Source organism: Protopterus annectens, chromosome 2.part2, assembly GCF_019279795.1.
Source record: "Protopterus annectens isolate FY-2018-M chromosome 2.part2, PAN1.0, whole genome shotgun sequence".
Lineage (NCBI taxonomy): Eukaryota > Metazoa > Chordata > Ceratodontiformes > Protopteridae > Protopterus > Protopterus annectens.
Window position 1 is genome coordinate 339,865,651 of NC_056730.1, and position 21,550 is coordinate 339,887,200.

The window sequence follows — 21,550 nt, forward strand, 5'->3', positions numbered from 1 at the left end:
ACGCAGACCAACAACTGGCTTCTCTGTCATGGTTTCAAACTGAATGCAAAGAAATGCATCGTCATTCACTTTGGTAAAATTTTTGATAGCATGGTTTATCAGTCACTTATGCTTGATTTGCTAAAAGATGTATCCACCTATTTGTTAATAGATGAAGTAAGAAAGGCAAGCATTATAGCTGGGATAAAAAATGAGCTGTATGATCTTCTCATGTGTGGCCAAATACCGTATGATTTATATGAGTATCTCTTGATAGACAATCCACAAGTGCCCATAATCAAGGGATTACCAAAAATACACAAAGGTGTTCTACCTCCACCGCTAAGACCTATTGTTGCTAGTGAAAAATGGGCAACAGAACACATCTCCATATATTTAGAAAAAACAATGAGGCCACTCATGAATGAAATACCCAGCATATTGAAAGACATCTACCAGCTATTGACATCCCTTAACTCTTTAGATAAGGTATTGATTAAGGGAGAACACCTTTTAGTTACTATGGACGTGAACAGTTTGTTCACGTCCATACCCAATGATGAAGGGGTACAAGCTGTAAGAGAACTGCTATCAGCCTTTCCTCAATTTAAAAGGAATGATGTTATATTAATTTGTCAGCTTCTAGATCTTGTTTTAAGCAATAATGTGTTTGTTTACGAGGGGTGCCTATACCTACAGGTTTCGGGGGTAGCTATGGGCACCTCTTGTGCAAACACATATGCTAATTTAGTAATGTATAAATGGGAGAGAGAGTATGTTTTCACCCACCCTCTTTTTAAGAAAGTTGTAGCCTATTATCGTTTTGTTGACGATATTTTATTAGTTTGGGAAGGCTCTATAGAGGAATTTCATGACTTTAAGGATTACCTTGAAACTACTACTACTTTCCTTAAGTTTATAGCGGAGGTCTCTTTTGATTCAGTAAATTTTCTGGATGTGTCCTTGGACATAAGGGAAGGTAGATTAAACTCCACATTATTCAGAAAAAGTTGCTGGAGGAATACCATACTACGCTACGATAGTATGCACCCACGTTATGTATACAAAGGTATAATTAAAAGTCAATTCATTAGGCTTTTGAAGATTTGTAAAGATCCAGTAGACTTGGTTCTAGAGGCAGATAAGATGGAATGTCTATTTTTAGATAGACAATATGATGCTGACTTAGTAAGAAAAATTAGGGTGCAAGTATTAAAAGATGTTCAGCCACCAGTACACACCACGCATATATATTCTCATAGTAAAGGTTTTGATAAACCTTTCCTACCTTCAAACAGATTGAGTTTTGTTACAACTTATACTAACGATAGTAGTAATATCAGAGAGATTGTAAATAATAATTGGAAGGTGCTAATGACAGATACCTTTACACAACAACTGGTAGGAAAAGTCCCACACTTTACGTATAGGAATAATAAGAACCTGAAAAGACTTCTTTGTGATAGGTCGACTTTCACAACAGTGAAATCGAATGAAACTTTAAGTTTTGGTACTTTTCCCTGCCAACATTGCAATTATTGTAAATATATTACTAAAGAACAAACTTATGCACATCCAGAAATCAAATATACCTTTAGACCAAGGTTTTCAGCTACCTGTGACAGCACCAGGTTTGATTTATCTAGCAACGTGTGTACATTGCCCCGCATTTTATATAGGTCTCACGAAACGTAAATTAAAAAACAGGATCTATAATCACACCTATGATATTAAGAAGTCTAATGAATTAAATGCTTTGGCAAAGCATGTGCTTTGCTTTTCAAGTCATTCCTTTGTGTTTAGGGTGCTAGAAATCGTAGAACCCAGTGTTAGAGGTGGAGATTATCAGAACCTATTAGAACTAAAGGAATTAAAATGGATTTTGAGGTTAAAAGGACATTACCCTCCAGGTTTAAATATATATATATATGTCCATTAAACCTTATCTTAGTGCACGTAGATGACCACTAAGAGATGTTTTTTATACCAAGGGGTTATCCGTTTTACCTTTAATATATACATTTTTATATTTTCATTAGATCCTGCAAGTTATATTTTCATTAGATCCTGCAAGATGTAATTTCTATTCAGGTTTTTTATTCAGGTTTTATATTCATGCAAATACTCATTTTCATGATATTATTTTGTTGTTGTATTTTGTCCCTGTTTTTGCAACATATGTGCTGTTTTATGCACTAAGTTTAGTTTATATTTTGTTAAGGTGCTTATCTGATTTTGATACAACAGCCTTTGAATTGTTTATCTAGTCATTGAGCATATGTTTTTCCATTTCAGTCTTTTGTTATTTATAAATATAAATGTTTTGTGATGAGTTTGATGTAGAGAAATCATGATTATGTTTCATTATAAGCATTGATGTTAAGTTCTGAGTGAATAAGCCTATACACTGTTTAGATATGCGTTTTTATATTTAATTTGTTTTCATTTACACATTTATTCAGTGTATGCCTTTAAAACTTGTGACTTTTGCACTGAGGCTTGTGAACACTTTTAATTGACTAATTGTTTACCAGGTTTTTTGATTAGAACAATTATTAGATTTTGTGTCATTATATAAGAGCAACCAATTTTGCTATAGTTTTTTATGGTCTGAAGAAGCGTGCTGAAAGGTACGCGAAAGCGCTCACCTAATAAATTTCTACTTCTTTTTTGGTCGTGCTGAGTCCGAAGTTTTTGTTTTGTTATACTACTTGTTTTGTTTATCTGAGGACTCTATTTGTTGTGGAGGCCTTTTGCTTTGCTTCACTTTGGTAAAAACAATGTCCCTTCCCATTATCAAATTGACAACAATACCCTATGTACCTACGAAGTGTTAAGGTTCATAGGTTGACACTAGGCTATCTGCCCTAGGGCATTTATAAGCCTAGCCAGAGTATGTTTGGCTTTCACCACCCTTTTAGATTAGTTGACTGTGCCTCTGTATAGTAGGGCACAGAAGACAGCCCTTTTAAGGTTATTTTACTGTGCCTCTGTCTAGTAGGGACACAGAAGAGATCCCAGGGGTAAACCTATGATCTCCCATCCACTTGTCAAGATTTCTCTTGAAGAGGGTCATTGAGGAGCTCTGCCTAACATGGATTGGGATTTTGTTCCAGAGTGAGGGGAGCCTCTGGGATATGAATCTGTCCCTCCAGCATGTCCTATTTATTTCTGTACTGAGGTTTAAGTCCCTGGAGCGTGTAGCTCTAAGAGATTTGGATTTCCTGAGGTGGAGCATGTCCATTAATTCTGGGTTGGACATGGCTTTATACGTCAGGCACAGATTGCCTCTGAGTAGAAGAGATCTGACATCACCCTGTATCTACTCTAGTAAGGAAGGCCTTCTACGTAGCACACTTGATCAGTAAAGGCATCACCTCTAGAGCAAATGATGTTATAATGGGTCTACTTTATTCTGTCGAAAGCTGAAAAGGGCAAATACAAATAGTGCGTCACAGAGCAAACCGCGAATATGCTGAACATTCTAAACCGCGAAATTTAAAACCTCGAACCGTCATAGTCGGCCAACCCACCACCCGCAACACACTACCTACCCAAACACAATGAAAAATACATATACATACACTAACCAAAACCCTACTTCTAACCCTAAATTAAACCACCAAAACCTTACTGCTAAACCTACACTAAACCCCACATACACAACTATCTATGCACTACCTTAACCCCTCCCTAACCCTAAGGTCCGTAACTACCGCACACTTCCCCTATGGAGCTATACCCAAAAAAACTAAAATTCCACACACATACGCTTAACAAAACCCTACACTAAACCTTACATACATTACCTACCTCTTCACTTACCTTAACCCGCATCCTAACCCTAAGGTCCGTAACTACAGCACACTTACCTTAGGGAGCTATACTGCAGATGGGTCAACTATGACTATTCAACACTTCTCTTTTTGTGGTTTCGTTCGTTCGACGTATTCGCAGTTCACTCTTTACATGTCACTCTATTTGTATTTGCCCTTTTCAGCTTTCAAAAGAATAAAGTAGACCCCGTTATAACCGCTCTACACTCATCAATAATCAGGCCCATAATTGAGTACAATGGCCCTTTCGGCATGTACTGTACATAGCACATGCAGCAATTGGAGGAACCTCAGAAGTTTCTAACCAAGAAGATCAAGGGACTCCAGTATGTGCCTTACAAAACCTGACCAAAGTCACTATAGGGAGACTATGCCTGGCTTACAGAGCAATCTCTGACCCAAACAGTGAATTTGCTGCACATCCATAAATCAAATGGGACTAGAGATACCCATTCCAGGGACCTAAATACAGTCTGCAACTTGAATAGGATATGCTGGAGGGACATATTTGTCTCCCAGCAACTGCCACATCTTTGGAATGCCAAGACCAAACTTAAACTGCTGGTTGAAAGTGTGGATTAAAAATCAGTATAAGCTGCAGCAAAAAAACAACAAACTCCAGGCTACCATGACCGAAGAGGCAAGATTTTTATTCAGTTGGTAAGCACTTTTGTGGTAAAAACATAACCTTTCTTCATACCATAAAAAAGAATCTAAAACACACTTATAACTTATTTAAATCAATTAATTATTAAAATAGGTTGACCCCGGAGGACCAACAAGACACAAGATTTCAAATCTTTTCAAGCAGAAAACCAATCAACAGTGTAACTGAAAAATACAATTCTAGTAAAAAAACTAGCCGATACAAAAAAAATCCTTATCTACAAATATAAATTAAAAACCACTTACTAGACATGTTTTATTCCTGGTCTTGAAATACCTTCCAAATATATCATATAACTGGCATTTCAGCAGAGCTAGTTGAAGCATTAAATAAAAACGGAAGGGACTTGCTCCAATAAAAACATGTTTAAAAAATTCCTTCTCCAATAAAAGAGGGTATAAAGTTGGCCAATCACCACTTTTCCTACACCTTATACCTCCCTATTGAACTTCTTAAGACATTAACCTGTCAGTAAAATAAATAAAATATAAAAACAAATGGGAAGGAATATAGAAACAGCCAATCATCATTGCTCCTCAGGGGTCAACCAATTTTAATAATTAACTGATTTAAATATGTGATTGCTCCAATGTTCTAGTTAAGACAGTCATAACAGCTTTCAGGATGCACTTTCTAAATGTTCTGTAGTATTCCAATGATTATATTGCAAGGCAGGATAACAAATTTCACCACTTGCAGATGTTTAACTTTACAGCAGTATTAATCAGTAACAGTAAAATATTTAAAGAATGAAAAACAATATGGAAATAATGCAATGCCAAGACATATGAACTTACTACATGAAAGACAGTATAAAAAATATTGTGCCAAAAGAGGAATTACTACATATTCTGAAATATAGCATGCTTGCCAGGATAGGCTCTGTCTCCCTCACAACCTTGAAAAGGCAGTGAAATGTCTTAGTGGCAACTGACTCACTTCAGGGTTCATTTCTGACTTCCCAACACTATCTGTGTGGTGTATGCATGAATCTTTTCCAGGAACCTTGGTTTCAGTTCTCCCCCATCTCTAAAAAACATACTGGTTGACTGGTTTCAGCTAGAGCGCTACAGAATCCTGAAAGACCAAAATCCTGAAAGTTCAAAATCCTGAAAGTTCAAAATCCTGAAAACACACAGGATACCAACACTTCCAGCACAAGTACATACAGAAACATATTACCCTTCAACTAAACACGGGGGGGGGGGGGAGAGAGCAAGCCCCCTGCACCCCCCCCCCCGCAAATTAAATATAACAACTCCGAGATTGCACTTCAGTACACTAATTGCAATCTCAGAGTTGATATATTTAAGTAGCATGGGGTGTGGGGGGTGCAGGGGTGTGTGCCACCCTGCTTATACGTGGAGAAGAGTAATATGGTTTATGTTTTATTTGTTTCTGTATGTACTTGTGCTGGAATATAGTAAGTGTTGGTATCCTGTGTGTTTTCAGGATTTTGAACTTTCAAGATTTTTGGGCTTCAGGATTCTGTAGTGCTCCTATATATACATATAGTATTTACCCTTGCCCTTGTGGCTTTGTGTCATGGCCAAAAAGGATCCAAAGATTAGCCCACTTACCTAGTTACAAATGATACAGAAAGAAGAAAGAAAAATGGGTGTATGTAAATCAACAAATAAAATTACTACTGAGATAATACAAGACATTAAAGGAGAAATGCTGAAGAAGGCGTTAAGGCCATTCATAAGCAACAAACACCAAATAAAAATCACTACTGATGGAAGTGACACAAGTAGAGGCAACATTGTACAATTTTCTTAATGCTTACTGACTTACTTGGCAACACCTAAAAGGAATTTAAGGTAATGACAGGAAGAATGTACGGCAAAGCAAAGTGGAAAATGGCAAGTTATGCAGGACTACTGTGGAGTATATTGAATGTGGTTAGACTGCTAGTAAAATTACTTTAGCACGTACCACATTTTTATTTTAACAAATTTCTTACAGCAAAATTACTAGGAAATTTAATTACAAATAAATGTCAATACAAGAAAAAGCAATTAAGTGAGCACCAAGAAGAAATGGAAAATAATAAGCAAAGTATAATTTTATAATTTAAGGTAATATGTTTGACAGGCAGCTACTCTTAAGAGAATTTTTAAATTCAAATATTGTAAAATTGATGTTAAAAAATGCACGAGCTGTAATCTGCATTTATGAAATTACAACTGTCAGCCATTTTAATAAATGTTCTGAATGTCTAACCTACAATGACAAGTACCAGAGAATGACAACAAACAGATATGGGACTTTGGTTTAATGCATCAGACAAAATAAGTACATCTTCCCCCACCTCACCCTCCAGGAATGCATCCCTCAGTGTTGCATTACACCAGTGTTTCACTACACCATCACTAAACCAGGCACAGATCCTAAAAGTTTCGGATCTTCTGATGGCAAATCTGACTGTGCAGCTTAGTCAACTACAGGCTGCTGTCTTCATATATAATGCTACAAGCTAATCAATGAGATTCTTCATTAATCAAAAGGACAGTGGTGACAAGCCATCAGTAATTAACTGAGAAATGGTTATAATTTTCAGTTTTTTTTCAACTGTTAGAAGCTTCACTGTCTGACATTTGAATAAGGATGTCACAAACATACTAAAGCATGTTTCCTTGTTAAAATACCATTGATAATTTAATATTCTCTCCTATTTTTATTTCATTATTCTGAATGGGGCTCCTTTATACTTTGCTGAATTCTTATTAGCTTTATCAGTAACAGGACAGTGCCCTCTAACATGCAGTTCAGACACTGCATTTCCATCTGCAAAAAAAGGCAGATAAAATCTATTTGTCAATGGCTAAACCCTCTTCCTAAAATCCTTTTAATGGATCCTTCGATTAAAGCCCCAACTAGGATTTCAAAGTTCAGGCACTTAAGCAGCATATGGCTATGCTTCTTTATTAGGCAAAGTACAGTACTGCATAACATTTTTCAAGCAAAACAGACAACTCTTTAAGATGAATAGGGTCCACTAATGGATTTCACCTCAGAGCATGGATAACTTCTATGATTTGTGTTAAGATGCATTTAGCAAATGGAAACTGCAATGTACTTACTTTGACAAGAAGAGACATACTGTGAACAACAAAGCAATGAGAATGAAAAATATTCCAAGTGCAATCTGAAATAAAAACAGAATTGTATGTAATGAACACGCATGAAATTATATAAAAGAAAAACTGCATTCAAGCTACCTATTCAAAATATGTATACATTTTAAACAGCAAGTGTTTACTTTTTAGCATACCACCCACAACAGATTATCATAACAAGGTAGTAATTTATTTGTACTAAACAGTTTCAGGCTTACTGTTGACATTACTTTTAAAGAAATAAAGAAAAATATATTCTTACACTATACCTTGAGTAACTTCTTTGCTACTCAGTAAGTCCAGTGTATTAAAGTGATTTTTTTTTCTCTTTTCGCTAACCACTTTTTTTTTTTTTTTGCAAATAGGTATTGCTTTTGTATTCTAGCAGATCAGAATGTCCACAAACCTCATTTTAATGGTAAATAACTGCTCTCTACCATATAAGCCACTATAATATGCAACTTAATACCTTCTTAAATATTTTGAGTTAGCAGAAACAAAACACTTCACATACATATGTAATTCTTAGAAAAGATGTAGAACTCTGACACAGTTATGTTGCACACTCAATATGTGATCTTCAACATGAGCTCCTATCACTCCAATGGTATGATTATCTTTACCTAGAAAGTGAGACACAATAGAAAACCGGGATATCAGGTGCAATTTGCTCATAAAGTAATTACTTTAAGCATGCATCTCTCTTGAGACACAAGGTATGAAACAATCAGGTGGCATTTAAAAAAAAATCTGCAATACTTTTTCTTACAAAAGGCCTCAAAACAGCCTGATTACTTGACTGAAATAGCCAATGTTCCTGCACTGGGGGCATAACCTATGGAAAGAGTGAGGAGGATTCAAATGAGCAGAAGAGAGCTTAGAAAAAGGGAGGATATGAGGAATGAAAAAAAAGCTTACAAGGTGAACAAACCAACATCTAAGAATGTAGGGAAGAAAGAGAAATCTTGAAAGAGTTGGCTTGGGACTAGATCAGCATAATGTTGTTTTAGGTACAAGGAGACACAAAGGAGGACTTGGATCCACACTGCAATACTGAAAGCAGACAAAAGCTATGGTAAGCAAAGGCAGTAAATTAAATTTTCCCACATTTTTCAACAAACACATGCCAAGTAGAGAACTAACATAACAGAATAAAGGACTTAGTAAAAGCAATACTGAATGTGCAGAGACATGACCAGTGAAATGGTAGGAAATGAGATCAAATTTCTGACATAGTGAGAACACACAACCTCAGTGAGCTGCCACCCTGTGCACTTAAAGACACGAGTGAAGGACGTGGAGATCCTTAAGAAGGATACGCAGCAAAACAGACTCCATGTTCATAATGAACCAATGTGGGTAGCCACCACATAGAAGAAAGTTTAGGAAAAAGCCAGACAATGACAGCTCATTCAGTTTTATATGACTGAAAAGATGATGAACACAAGTCTGGGCAACAGGCATAGCTCTCAAGCTTCCATCTCCAAAATGAGGAACACTAGCCCTCATAATGTGGAACAAATAGGTAAAACGTGGAACACATACTAATGGCTTACTAACAACTTCAGCTAGGAAGGTCATAGGATGGTTAAAATACACTGTTTTTACTTTTAAAGAAGATAATTTAATGAATTAATATGATTCATTTCTATTTACTGTGGATTTCAAATAAAAAAATTCCTAACACTGAGTGTGTTACAGACCCTTTCAATGTGGAATGTCAACGAGCATTAACTTTTTAATACCCCAAATGAGGTACGTTCCTTGTAGTGAGGTACACTTGGGAGGTATAGTAACAGGAAGGATGAGTTCCTAAATGCCAGTTACTCTGCAATTGGGTAACAGCACAGTTTCATGCAAGAAACTACTTACCAATCTTTGAGATGATTCACAATAGAGTCAAACAAAAAGAACAAAGTGGTTGTGCTGCACATGGACTTCAGCAAAGCCTCAACCACCAAGTTGTACAGTAGATTGTCAAAGTTAGAGTATGGGTAAAGATCCAACTTGGCAGGGAGAACAGGAAAATAGTTCACAGAAAATAACTTTTAGTGATGAGGAAAGACTTCATGGGGGGGGGCTGACATAATTGCTAAAGTGTTTACCTCGCAGTCACAAGGTACAGCGTTTGATTCTCACCTATGTGGTATTAGGCAAAAATGACCTACAAGGACAGCTAACCTACCACGTGCCTATGAAGTTAGGAACAAGTATAAAGCCACTGACAAACAGGTTACCAAATGGATCAGTACATTAAGCAGGAAATGCATCTTTTTATCTGATACAACACAAACAGTAGCAAGATCAGCATGTGTAGTGACAGCACTAGGAATACTATAATACGCCGAACATGACGCACTAGCCTCAAATATGATGCAATAAAAACAGCATGATGAATGAAAAGATGGCAGTGGGATTCCAATACAATGAAAATTGGAAAGTTATGCACTTCAGGGACAGAATATTGAAGTAACTATGTTATCTTTTTAGGGTTTCAAAGTCAAGGCATTTCTCCTTCAAAGCAAAACATCACTCAGTAGAATATGTGCTACCACTATAGCTCACTGTAATCCAATCACAGTCCATGATGCCTGAATTAGCTTTCTTGAGGCAAGCCTTTAGTGTGTTTGACTGAACATGCACATTTTAGGGAAAGTACATGTTACACATTCCATACTGCTGTGGAGTTGGAAAAAAAAAAGACAAATAGGGTGAGGCAGGATTGGCAACTTGAAAGAAGACTTGAGAATATTTTTTAAAGTAAGACAGAGGAGTGTATCTACAAAAAGTTGGTATGCAGAGTGGGAATGAGTCAATGCAGACATTAAAAATGGTCTTTATTGGTCTAGAAAGTGGGCTGTAATTGAGGGGCTAGATACCACACCCAAACAGATTTAGTAAACTGCAACTTATTCTATTAGGTAATTTGTATACAGGAGGACATACATAAATTTTCCCGCTAAAAGTGTTGGTACAAACTAAAGATGGAATTACACAGCATTTTGTTGAATTGTATAGCTGGCACAAACTAAAAATGGAATTGCACAGCATTTCATTAAATTATACAGTCTTCAAACCTCATTCTGATGTAGCACAACTGAGTGTTAATCAATATACCTACAGTATTACAGGGAAACACAAGCCAGTTGAGTTACAGACCAAAGACCAAGGGGGTGGGAAGAGAGTCACAGTTAGCTGATTTTTCAGGGCTAGGATCTATCAAGTCACACTGACAATCAGATCATTGAATGTACAGCTGCGTAATATCTTACCATAACAGTAGATATCCTTCTCTTCAATGTTGCAGTATTGCCTACACAAGGGATTTCCTGCCAAGGATAGCCCAACGTCCAGCCAGTATACCAAAGCTTTTCATATATATATATAGGCACTGTATATCACATGCATGCTCCCCACACTAGTTTTAGGACATGAAGGTGACGTACACACGCACACATTCAGAAATGGAAAAGCCCAAGGAGGAACAGAATGTCCCTAGGGACAAGGAAAAATATGTGAATCCAGGAGAAAAATGAAAAGAACCCCTCGGCCAGGAAGACAGGAAGGAACAAGTCTAGAGCAGAGAGGGCAGGAAGGAGGAAGCAAATATTGCAATAGTGAAGAGAAGGACATAGTGTTAAGGTAAGATTTCACACAACTGTAAATTTCCCTTCCATATCACTGTTGGAGTACTCCTTATGTAAAGCAGAGTATAAATGCTCAAGAGGAACCCTGGGAGGAGGACGGCACAGAAAAGCCCTCCAGAAATCCATGCAGGATAGCTGTAGCAAAGCCAGTCCTGGCCCTGGAAGTAGCATCCAACCTATAATGCTTAGTGCAAGTATGAACAGAGGACCAAGAAGCAGCTTCAAGCATGGAAGAGGTATCCAGTCCCTTGAAAAAAGCACCAGAGGAGGCAATAGCCCTGGTAGAATAAGCCTTTACTGATAAGGAAAGACATTTACCATGAAAAGAATAACAAAAAGAAACGGTCTTAGAAATCCAGGAAGAGATGGTTTGCTTAGAAACAGCTAAACCCAACGACCTGGGATGAAAGGAAACAAAAAGCTGCTCAGAGTTTGCAAATAACTTTAATTCTACCCAAATAATATCTGAGCTGTCTATGCATATTTAGGGTGTGAAGAACCTTTTCATTGGCAGACTGTAGGCAAAATCAAAGGAAGGCAGATGAATAGACTGATTAAGGGACAACTCATTGACTACCTTGGGCATGAAAGAAGGAATAATACGAAGAGACATCCTGTCTCTGTGAAAAACTGAAAAAGGAGGAACAGCTATGACAGCCTGAAGTTCAGACATTCTTAGCTTAAGTGAGGGGCAAAAGAAGAACAGTATTCCAAGTACAATGTTGCATGGAAGCTGAAGAAGCAGACTCTAAAGGAGCCTCAGTCATTTCTTCAAATACAAAATCGATGTCCAGGATGGTCAAACTGGCTTTCTGGGAGGCCTGGTATGAAGGATGCCTTTAAGAAATCACTTGACTTCATTCTAGAGGCCAAAGAAGGAGTCAAGGGCAGACAAGCTGAAACTGCTGACAGGTGAGCTTTAAGTGAAAAATATGCCAACCCAGATTGGAGCAGATCAGACAAATGACAGAAACAGAGGAATGTTCACAGATAGGGGGTCCTGATAGCGAGAGAGGCACCAGACAGAAAATAACTTCCTGGTAATGGGCTTCCTGGCCTCCTGCAGGACCTGAAACACATCCTCAGAAAATAGGTGCTTAAAAAGGATCAAAATCCTATCATGCACAGTGTCAAATGAAGAGTGGACAAGTCAGGATGAATAAGAGACCCCTGGTTTTGTGTGAGAAGGCCCACCCAGTGAGGTAACTAGGTGGTTGCCCCGGGCCAAGTGAGAAAGAAGGGAGGACCAATGCTGGGAATGATTAGCATGATTTTGGGATGGTCCTGCCTGATACTGTGCAAGACTTGTGCAGGGCCTCATGAAATCAAGAGTCTGAACCATGCTGCCCAGGAATACAGGTATTTTCAGATGCAGGTTTAGCTGCTCATTTTGCAGTGTCATATGTAAAAAAGGCAACATGGAACCCTAGGAAAGTCTCACCATTAACAGCCTGCTCAGTGGGAGAAAGGGCACATAGCACATGTAAGGATTTATTCAACAAGAAAATTAAGATCACTAGTAACAAAAACTACTATTCCAAGGTGGCTGAAGTCTAAACCCTTCTGGCAAACCTATTCAAAGCCTTTATCTCCCTGTTAGAGGAACAGTGACCAAATGCTGTGGTTTCTTTGACCTGTCATGCACAGAGAAAATAACAGGACTCTACTTTGAGAAGTGCAATAAAAGGATATGTCTAAATGAACAGGGTATACAAACAGTCAGCCTTCTTTTTACAATGAAGATCTCCAGTCTAGGTACTTCCAAACAGCAAACAACATACTTCAAGCAACAAATAAAGATAGTGGTGAAAGAAATGTTAATTATGTACTAATCAGAACATTAGATTTATCTGGTTTCTGTCCAGACAGTGGAAACAGCTGGAGTGGTCACGTGGCACCCTTCTGCTTTGCAGCAATACTTCTTACAAGCTCAAGCTCCTTCCCATCCCTTAAACTCCTGTTCTGCGGAGAGAGCCCCACATTGAGTAAATAAATAACCAGCACCATCCCTAGACGGACGACTGCTGGCTGGTATGGAAGGGAGGAAATGAATACCTCCAGGAATTTATTGAGCATCTCAATGGGAACATTTGGGGTATTGAATTTACTGTGGAACATCATCAGAATGAAATTAATTTTTTGGATGTCCATCTAACAAGACAATCAGACAACACATTAAAAACTTCTGTATACAGAAAATTCCCACAATACAATACTCTATTGCATGCAGAAAGTTTTCATCCCAAACATATCATCAAAAACATACCAAAATCTCAGTTTCTGCGGATTAAAAGAATATGTTCTTCTGAGGATGATCTCACTAAACACCAGGCTGATTTAACCAACAGATTTCTGTCCAGGGGTTACTCTCCACAGATTATCAACTCTGCAGCCAATTTCAGTAGTAATAAACCCAGGGATTCTCTTTTACAATACAGTATAGGTCAGAGAGACAAAGGTACTGATTTATGTAGATTTGTTACCACCTATGGCAGGAACAGTAGGAACTTGATTAATATTATCAACAACCATTGGAATATACTTAACTCGCATCCCCTTTTAGAAGACTATCTAGGGGAACAATGCTACTTTTCATATAGGAAGGGCAAAACGCTTGGCTCTCTATTCTCACATTATAAAAGAACAAGCTCTAAGGATGACAACCTCACACAAAGGACACTTACAGGGGATAAACTAATAGGCATTTTTCCTTGCGGCCATTGTAGTTTTTGTAGCTACATTTTCAAAACCACCAGTTTCACTAGTAAAAACACTGGACAAATTCATAACATTGAATTTTTTGGAAACTGCACTTCGGATTGGATAATATATCTCGCTACATGTACATGTCAAGCCTTTTATGTTGGTCAAACATCAAGACAGTTCTGCATAAGGATTTCTGAACACCTGGGGGATATCAGGAACCACAGATTAACCAATGCATTATACAGACACACCATTAAACATTCCACTGCCAAATTTTCATTTACCATTATTGATCGCATCTTTGGTAATCGATCATTTAAAGCAGGGTGGCATGACATTTTGAACAAAAAAGAAAAGAGATGGATTATCAAACTTGGGGGGGCTTTTCCCTCCAGGATTGAATGATAAATAATGATTTATGTTTTTCCAAGCATCTTCCAGTTATTCTATTCATTTATTTCATTTGCGACATTATTATGTACTTATATATATTTTTTCCCAATCCTAGCATGTTCATCATGATGGTTTTTATTATCTGCATATTAATCATTATGTTCTTTATTTTTAGGTATTTATATATACCAGTTATGTTTTGTTTGCATTTATGAACATAAATGAAATATCAGGAGCTCATTAATACCATCATTTAATTTCCTTATTAACAATTTTCTTGGTTTTTATCATACTTTAGTTCTTATTAACCATTTTTTGGGTTTTTTCGATCACAGGAAATGATGTCATTACATCCATTCACTGAAGCTATATAAGATGATGATTCATTGACACTATTAAATGTACTACTGAAGAAAGCCTAGTGCTGAAACCGGTTTAGTTTCAGTCTTCAAATAAAGATTTATACCTTAGATCCTCCTGGGTGCTGGCTTTTTTTCTTTTTGGATTAACCTTGCTTGCTTGCCTGGCACCAGCCTAACTTGCTAGCTTCTTTTCCACATACTACTTTTCGTATTGCTGGCTGTTGGCATTTGGAGGATCTACTACATGCGTCGCCATTTTCGGTGTCTGTAGTCGAGAACTCTTCGCTGGACACAGAGGTTGTCTTATGGCTTCGTGATTGCTTACTTTGGATTATATTCAGTTTTGTGCTACATTTGAGATTGGGACATTTGTTTCTGATGGCAGACTTCGCTTTTTGGATATTAGCTTGGTCATATGTTTGGTCGCTACACTCTGCACGCTGATTTTTGTCGTCAGCGTTCCACATTTTTTTGGATTTCACCATTTTTTGCAATCCCTTCTTCATGTTTCACATTTAGTGATACGAAGGCTGGTGAGACAGTGTTTTTCGTCTATTCAAATTTCGGACATATTTTTCATTATTTTTATGTGGTGTTTGTATGTGAATGGCACAATTGGTGACATTACTTCTTGGGCTAGCAAGATAGTATGTTTTTTCTGACCTACCACTGGATTCTGCTCGACCTAGGAAGTCTACATCATTTTTCAGGTACTGTGCTTTTGTCCTTTTAACAACCAATGGACAATTGGACTACAATATTGGCACTAGTAATATTTCTACATGTGCAATAAGAATTCATATATGGAGTGTTTGTACACTTCATGATATTGAGGGTCAGCGAGATAGCATCTTTTGTTTGGGTTTAACATCTATTGAACTTTTTGGACATATTTTCCAACTATATACATCTCGTGTCTGTATGTGGATGGTACAATTGGTGATACAACATTTGGGGCCAGCAAGTGAGCGTTTTTTTCATATCCACTATTGGATTTTGTTTTACTTAACAACTAACAGAGAATTGGACTACAGTATTGGCGCCAGCACTTCTATATGTATTACCTCTATGTATTACTAGTATTTCTATATGGGGTGCTTACGCACTTCGTGATACGGAGGTCAGCGAGACAGCGTCTTTCTTGGTTGTTCCACTTATAACCAACAGACAATTGGACTATAGCATTGGCGCTAGCACCTGTATATGTGTTATAAGAATTTCTTTATGGGGTGCTTGTACACTTCGTGATACGGAGGGTGAGCGAGATACTTACTGTTTTTCGTTTGGATTCAACATCTATCCGAGTTTTCAACCATATATAGGCAGAGCCAGAATGCGGATGGTACGATTGGTGATTCAACATCTAGGGCCAGCAATATAGCGTTTTTCTCATACCCACTACTGGATTTCTTTGTTACTTGGGAAACCTACATTATTTTTCAGGTATTGTGCGTTTGTCTTTCTAACAACTATATAGACAATTGGACTACAATATTGGCGCTATTAGCATTTTCATATGTGCTATCAGAATCTTTATATGGGGTGCCTGCATGCAGATTATACAACTGGTGATATCACATCCAGAGTCAGCTTGACAGCGTATCTACCACTGGATTATCTTTACCTTGGAATTTTTCATATCATGTTTCAGGTACTGTGATCTTGTCTGATTAAAGAACTAGCTGATTATTATATTATAAAGATTGGCTCTATTAGTAATTCTGTTGCCACATGTCCTGGCTTTGACTTTGATTATTGATATTATTTTTGGATACTATCCTTCTATTCTTTACATAAACCACAGGCTGCTACAAGCTGAAGTACTTTTTGACTTTGTTTCACCTATATTTGGAAGGCTACTATGGACGCATTGTATACACTCCTTGTGTTCTTTATGAATACTGGGGACTTCTTTGCCCTTGTTAAATAACATATGGGGCAGGACATTGTTCTGCATTCTGTATTGAATTGATTATTATTGTATTCAACATAAGTATCTGTATTACATATATGATTGATTCACATTTCTGTGATGAAAATTTGATGTTTTATAATCTTCATATATAGACTATTTCATTTCTGTATGTAATACCGAGTACATTCTAGACTTTCATTACAGTTCTATGAGGAACAAGAGTATATATTTGTTTGCTAGGCAATATGTCCAGATAGGAACTAGTTTTTCATTATAGATACTATTGTTAAATAGTAGTCTTTGCCTCAGCTTTTTGATAGCCATTTACTACAAGTCTGCTTTATTGATGTTTGGTAACGATTGACATATAATATACTTTTAACATCATTTTATTTATGAGAATTGCCTTACTGACATTGAATAGGTGTCCGATTTGTTTCATCTTCTCATCGGATCAATATTCATGTGATTTAATTCAGCTTATTGGATATAAGGAACAACAGTGTCTATATATTTTTGTAATACCAGCAGTATTACCATCATTGTGATCATTTCTGTGGCATCACATTCTACACATAGTTTTATACTTGTTCTCATTCTCATTTGGACACAGTTCATATGTAATTTTTGTCCTTTGGTTAGAATCAAACAGGTACCAAACAGCTGACACCATTACCATTTTGAACAGGCACATTCATGCTCAATTATTTTTTATAACAATTTGAATTCACATGCTCTTATTTGGGATCGAAAAATATTTACACTGATGCACCTTTTTATATATTTTTTGACTACTAAGGTTTTCTAGCTATATGTCAACAACTGCGCTGATAATATATATTTAACTTGTCCATCATTATTCCAATGCACCAATTGTTGATTCAATAGATATCAATATTTTGCGATATTGAATGGCCCCAATTGTCACTTACATATCATATTATTTCTACTCCATTGTATTTGACATACTATAATTTTGATTACTTTCCAGTCATCTATATAACCCTATGTATCACACTTAAATATATAAATAACAACTTCTCCAGTGGACTCTGGACCAAGATAGTGATACATATCTCTTACAAATAGAGATATTTACAGTTGGCATAATATTATTATCATATGATTGCCCAAACCTGCACTCCTCTGTGATTGAATTTACTATTGGCCTATATCCTTTGATAATTTGCTCTGACAATCCAGTTCTTTTACTAGTCCTGATCATATTTTTTCTATCTCTCAGGTCTTGCAATCTATGGTCATGGATCTCCAAAAATTATTATCTGGCCTATGCTCCGATAAGGATAATCTAAAAATTTTTGGAATTGGCACAAACTCTACTGAAATTAACAATTAGGAAACAACAGATCCAGTTGACGGTCACGAAAATTCATTCCACAAGTTGGGTAAACAAATTAAAATGTTGAGAACAAACATCTGGCACCACAAACTATTTAAAGCATATCAGGTGCAGAATATATCCCCCAGGGGATTGAGATGTAAAATCCAACCATTGGTTGGTACACCAGATGATACTCTGCTTAAAATAGCACAACAGGAGGCCACTATGGCCAGGGTTAATATATTAGCATCATTTTATGAGAGAACTGTACAAGCAAATATGTTGGAAGTAGAAAAAACTTGCAACAACCTCAAACAGTTTGAGGAAAATACCAACTTCAATACTTGTCTGAGCAAATTCTCCAAAGAGATATCCACTTTGGAAAATAATCTCAAAAGTAAAAAATTGCATAAATTTGCCCGAGACAAGGAGGATTATGAGAGGGACAGACAATTTGAATCACAGAGGGGTGTCAGGTTTGCTCAGGGCACTAAGAATGCCTCCTTTGTACGCAAAAAGAGACCCAGGTCCATTTTGAAAAAGACAGGATTAGGTTATACCACCTCTGGTGAAGAATCCTCTACTACAGACATAGATACATTAAGTATTGGCGATTCTCCAAATGCTAAAAGGGGAAGAACAACTGAGGTCTCTTTAGGGGTAGGAAACACCGGGCAGGTAGGAAACACAGGGGTCACAAGTTTAGAAGAACTATTCATGTCAATAGTGAAATGAATGAACAATGCACCAATGTTCTAAATATTTCAAAACATGTTTTATCTGATGATCAATATTCCCTACTTAATAAAGGCCTTGGTTTTATTCCCGGTTTCTTCATTGATGAAAGTTCATTAGTATCTGACACCATAGAGTTTTGTAGAAAGATTAACCTCAAACTATTTTTCAAACAACAGGATAATATTAATGATACTCAAAGATCATCTGATTTCAGATTTCATAAATCAACATTTAACCCTCCGATGGACAAACATGTTGCTGTCTTTCAGCAGGCAGTCATTAAGGATATACACTTCCACTTTAGTTCTGAAGAGAACATGAGGCATAATCTTTCTAAGAAAGAACAAGTAGCTCTTACACAACTTAAGAACAATACAGATGTTGTCATTATTCCTGCTGACAAAGGGGGTGCAGTGGTTGTTATGGACACCGAATACTATCATGATGAAGACTTTAGACAACTATCCAACCATCACCATTACATGAAAATGGATATTGATCCCACACCCACTTTTCAACTAGAAATTAACAAGTTCCTTGAACAAGCGGTAGAAGCTGGGATCATCTCAGACAAAACCAAAACACATTTGATGGTTCAAGATCCTGCCAAACAATACCTCTACCTACTACCTAAAATTCACAAATCCATTCATCAGCCACCTGGCAGACCAAATGTATCTGGTATCGGATCACTTACTGAACCCCTATCTGTTTTTCTCACTGAGAAATTGAAACCATTGTTACCACACATTCGAGCAAGAATCCAGGACACCACTGAATTCCTGCAGATTGTTTCAGAATCTCAATTGGATCCAGAATGGTTCATGTGCACCCTTGATGTAACATCTCTATATACCAGTATCCCGCACTGGGCAGGTCTAATGGCGTTAGAGTTCTGGCTCAACAAAACTAACATGTACCCTCCGGGAATGAATACATTATTAGTATGCATGGCTGAACATATTCTCACTAAAAATGTGTTCTACTTTCAACAAGAATGTTATTGGCAACTTCAGGGTACGGCCATGGGTGCATCATTTGCACCCATCTATGCAGACCTTTTTATGGGTTACATTGAAGAACACATTATTTATGATCCAATGCATAACATCTACCTACCGGAAATTGATATATGAAGAAGATACCTGGACGACTGCTGGCTGGTATGGAAGGGAGGAAATGAATACCTCCAGGAATTTATTGAGCATCTCAATGGGAACATTTGGGGTATTGAATTTACTATGGAACATCATAAGAATGAAATTAATTTTTTTGGATGTCCATCTAACAAGACAATCAGACAACACATTAAAAACTTCTGTTCACAGAAAATTCCCACAATACAATACTCTATTGCATGCAGAAAATTTTCATCCCAAACATATCATCAAAAACATACCAAAATCTCAGTTTCTGCGGATTAAAAGAATATGTTCTTCTGAGGATGATCTTACTAAATACCAGGCTGATTTAACCAACAGATTTCTGTCCAGGGGTTACTCTCCACAGATTATCAACTCTGCAGCCAATTTCAGTAGTAATAAACCCAGGGATTCTCTTTTACAATACAATATAGGTCAGAGAGACAAAGGTACTGATTTATGTAGATTTGTTACCACCTATGGCAGGAACAGTAGGAACTTGATTAATATTATCAACAACCATTGGAATATACTTAACTCGCATCCCCTTTTAGAAGACTATCTAGGGGAACGATGCTACTTTTCATATAGGAAGGGCAAAAAGTACAGTTTTGTACCTACCATAAATGTAGATGTTCGAAGATCCACATTGCTGCAGTCCTAACACTTGGGTAGTCCGCTGTCCCAGTCGGCCCGAATACTAAAGTATAAGGCTGACGTCGGTCAAGGCGCATTAGTCTGACGTCAGAACGTCCGGGTACAAATGCGCATGACCGACGTCATATCCTCAGTCTTTTCTTGCCCCAGATGTCAGAAGACCCTAAAAAGATAAGGCCAAAACCAAAAAACACCAAACACTCCTGTACCAAATATATGTACAATATATACAAATTTACAAAAGTACAACCCCACCCACACAACCACCCCTAAACACAGAGGGGAAGGAGGGAGGTAATTGGACTGCAGCAATGTGGATCTTGAACATCTACATTTATGGTAGGTACAAAACTGTACTATGTTCTTCATCTCACATTGCTGCAGTCCTAACACTTGGGTAGAATCCCAAAGCAGAGGTAAGGGAGGCTGGCAAATCATAAAGAAGCAGGAGCTGTCAACATGCCCTGCAAAATAGCCGTGGCAAAACCAGCCCTAGATTTAGAGTAGAGAGGAAGGTGGTAATGCTTAGAGAAAGTATGCACTGAACTCCAAGTAGCTGCCTCCAAAATATCCTTAGTTGCCACCCCTTAGAAATGCTGTTGAAGTGGCAGTAGCCCTAGTGGAATGAGGCCTAATCCCAGCTGGAATCTCCTTGCCATGATGGGAATAACAAAATGCAATGCAAAACCCAATCCACTTAGAAATAGTTTGTTTTGACACAGGCTTGCCCTGAGAACTCAAAGCAAAAGAAACAAACAACTGCTGAGACTGCCTAAAATCCTTAGTCCTGCTTAAATAATAACGCAACTGCCTGTGTACATCTAAAGTGTGCAAAATCTTTTCCCCCTTATTTTGGGGATCTGCATAAAAAGTAGGCAAATGAATAGTTTGGTTTAAAGCCACACTAGAGACCACCTTAGGCATAAAGGAAGGATTAGTACGTAATGATACCCTATCCTTATAGAAAATCAAAAAAGGCTCAACCGCCATAAGGGCCTGCAATTCAGAAACCCTTCTTGCAGAAGTAATGGCCAACAAAAAGCA

The 21,550-nt window shown here is 37.4% G+C and overlaps 1 protein-coding gene across 1 annotated transcript in view; it reads right to left on the reverse strand.

Annotated features, from left to right (window-relative positions):
• Positions 1-21,550, reverse strand: part of LMBRD1 (LMBR1 domain containing 1) — a 2,226,796-nt gene that overhangs the window by 905,260 nt on the left and 1,299,986 nt on the right. The window contains exon 10 of the mRNA XM_044063893.1: positions 7,569-7,633. Coding sequence (XP_043919828.1) covers positions 7,569-7,633 — 65 coding nt within the window. The remainder of the gene's footprint in view (positions 1-7,568; positions 7,634-21,550) is intronic.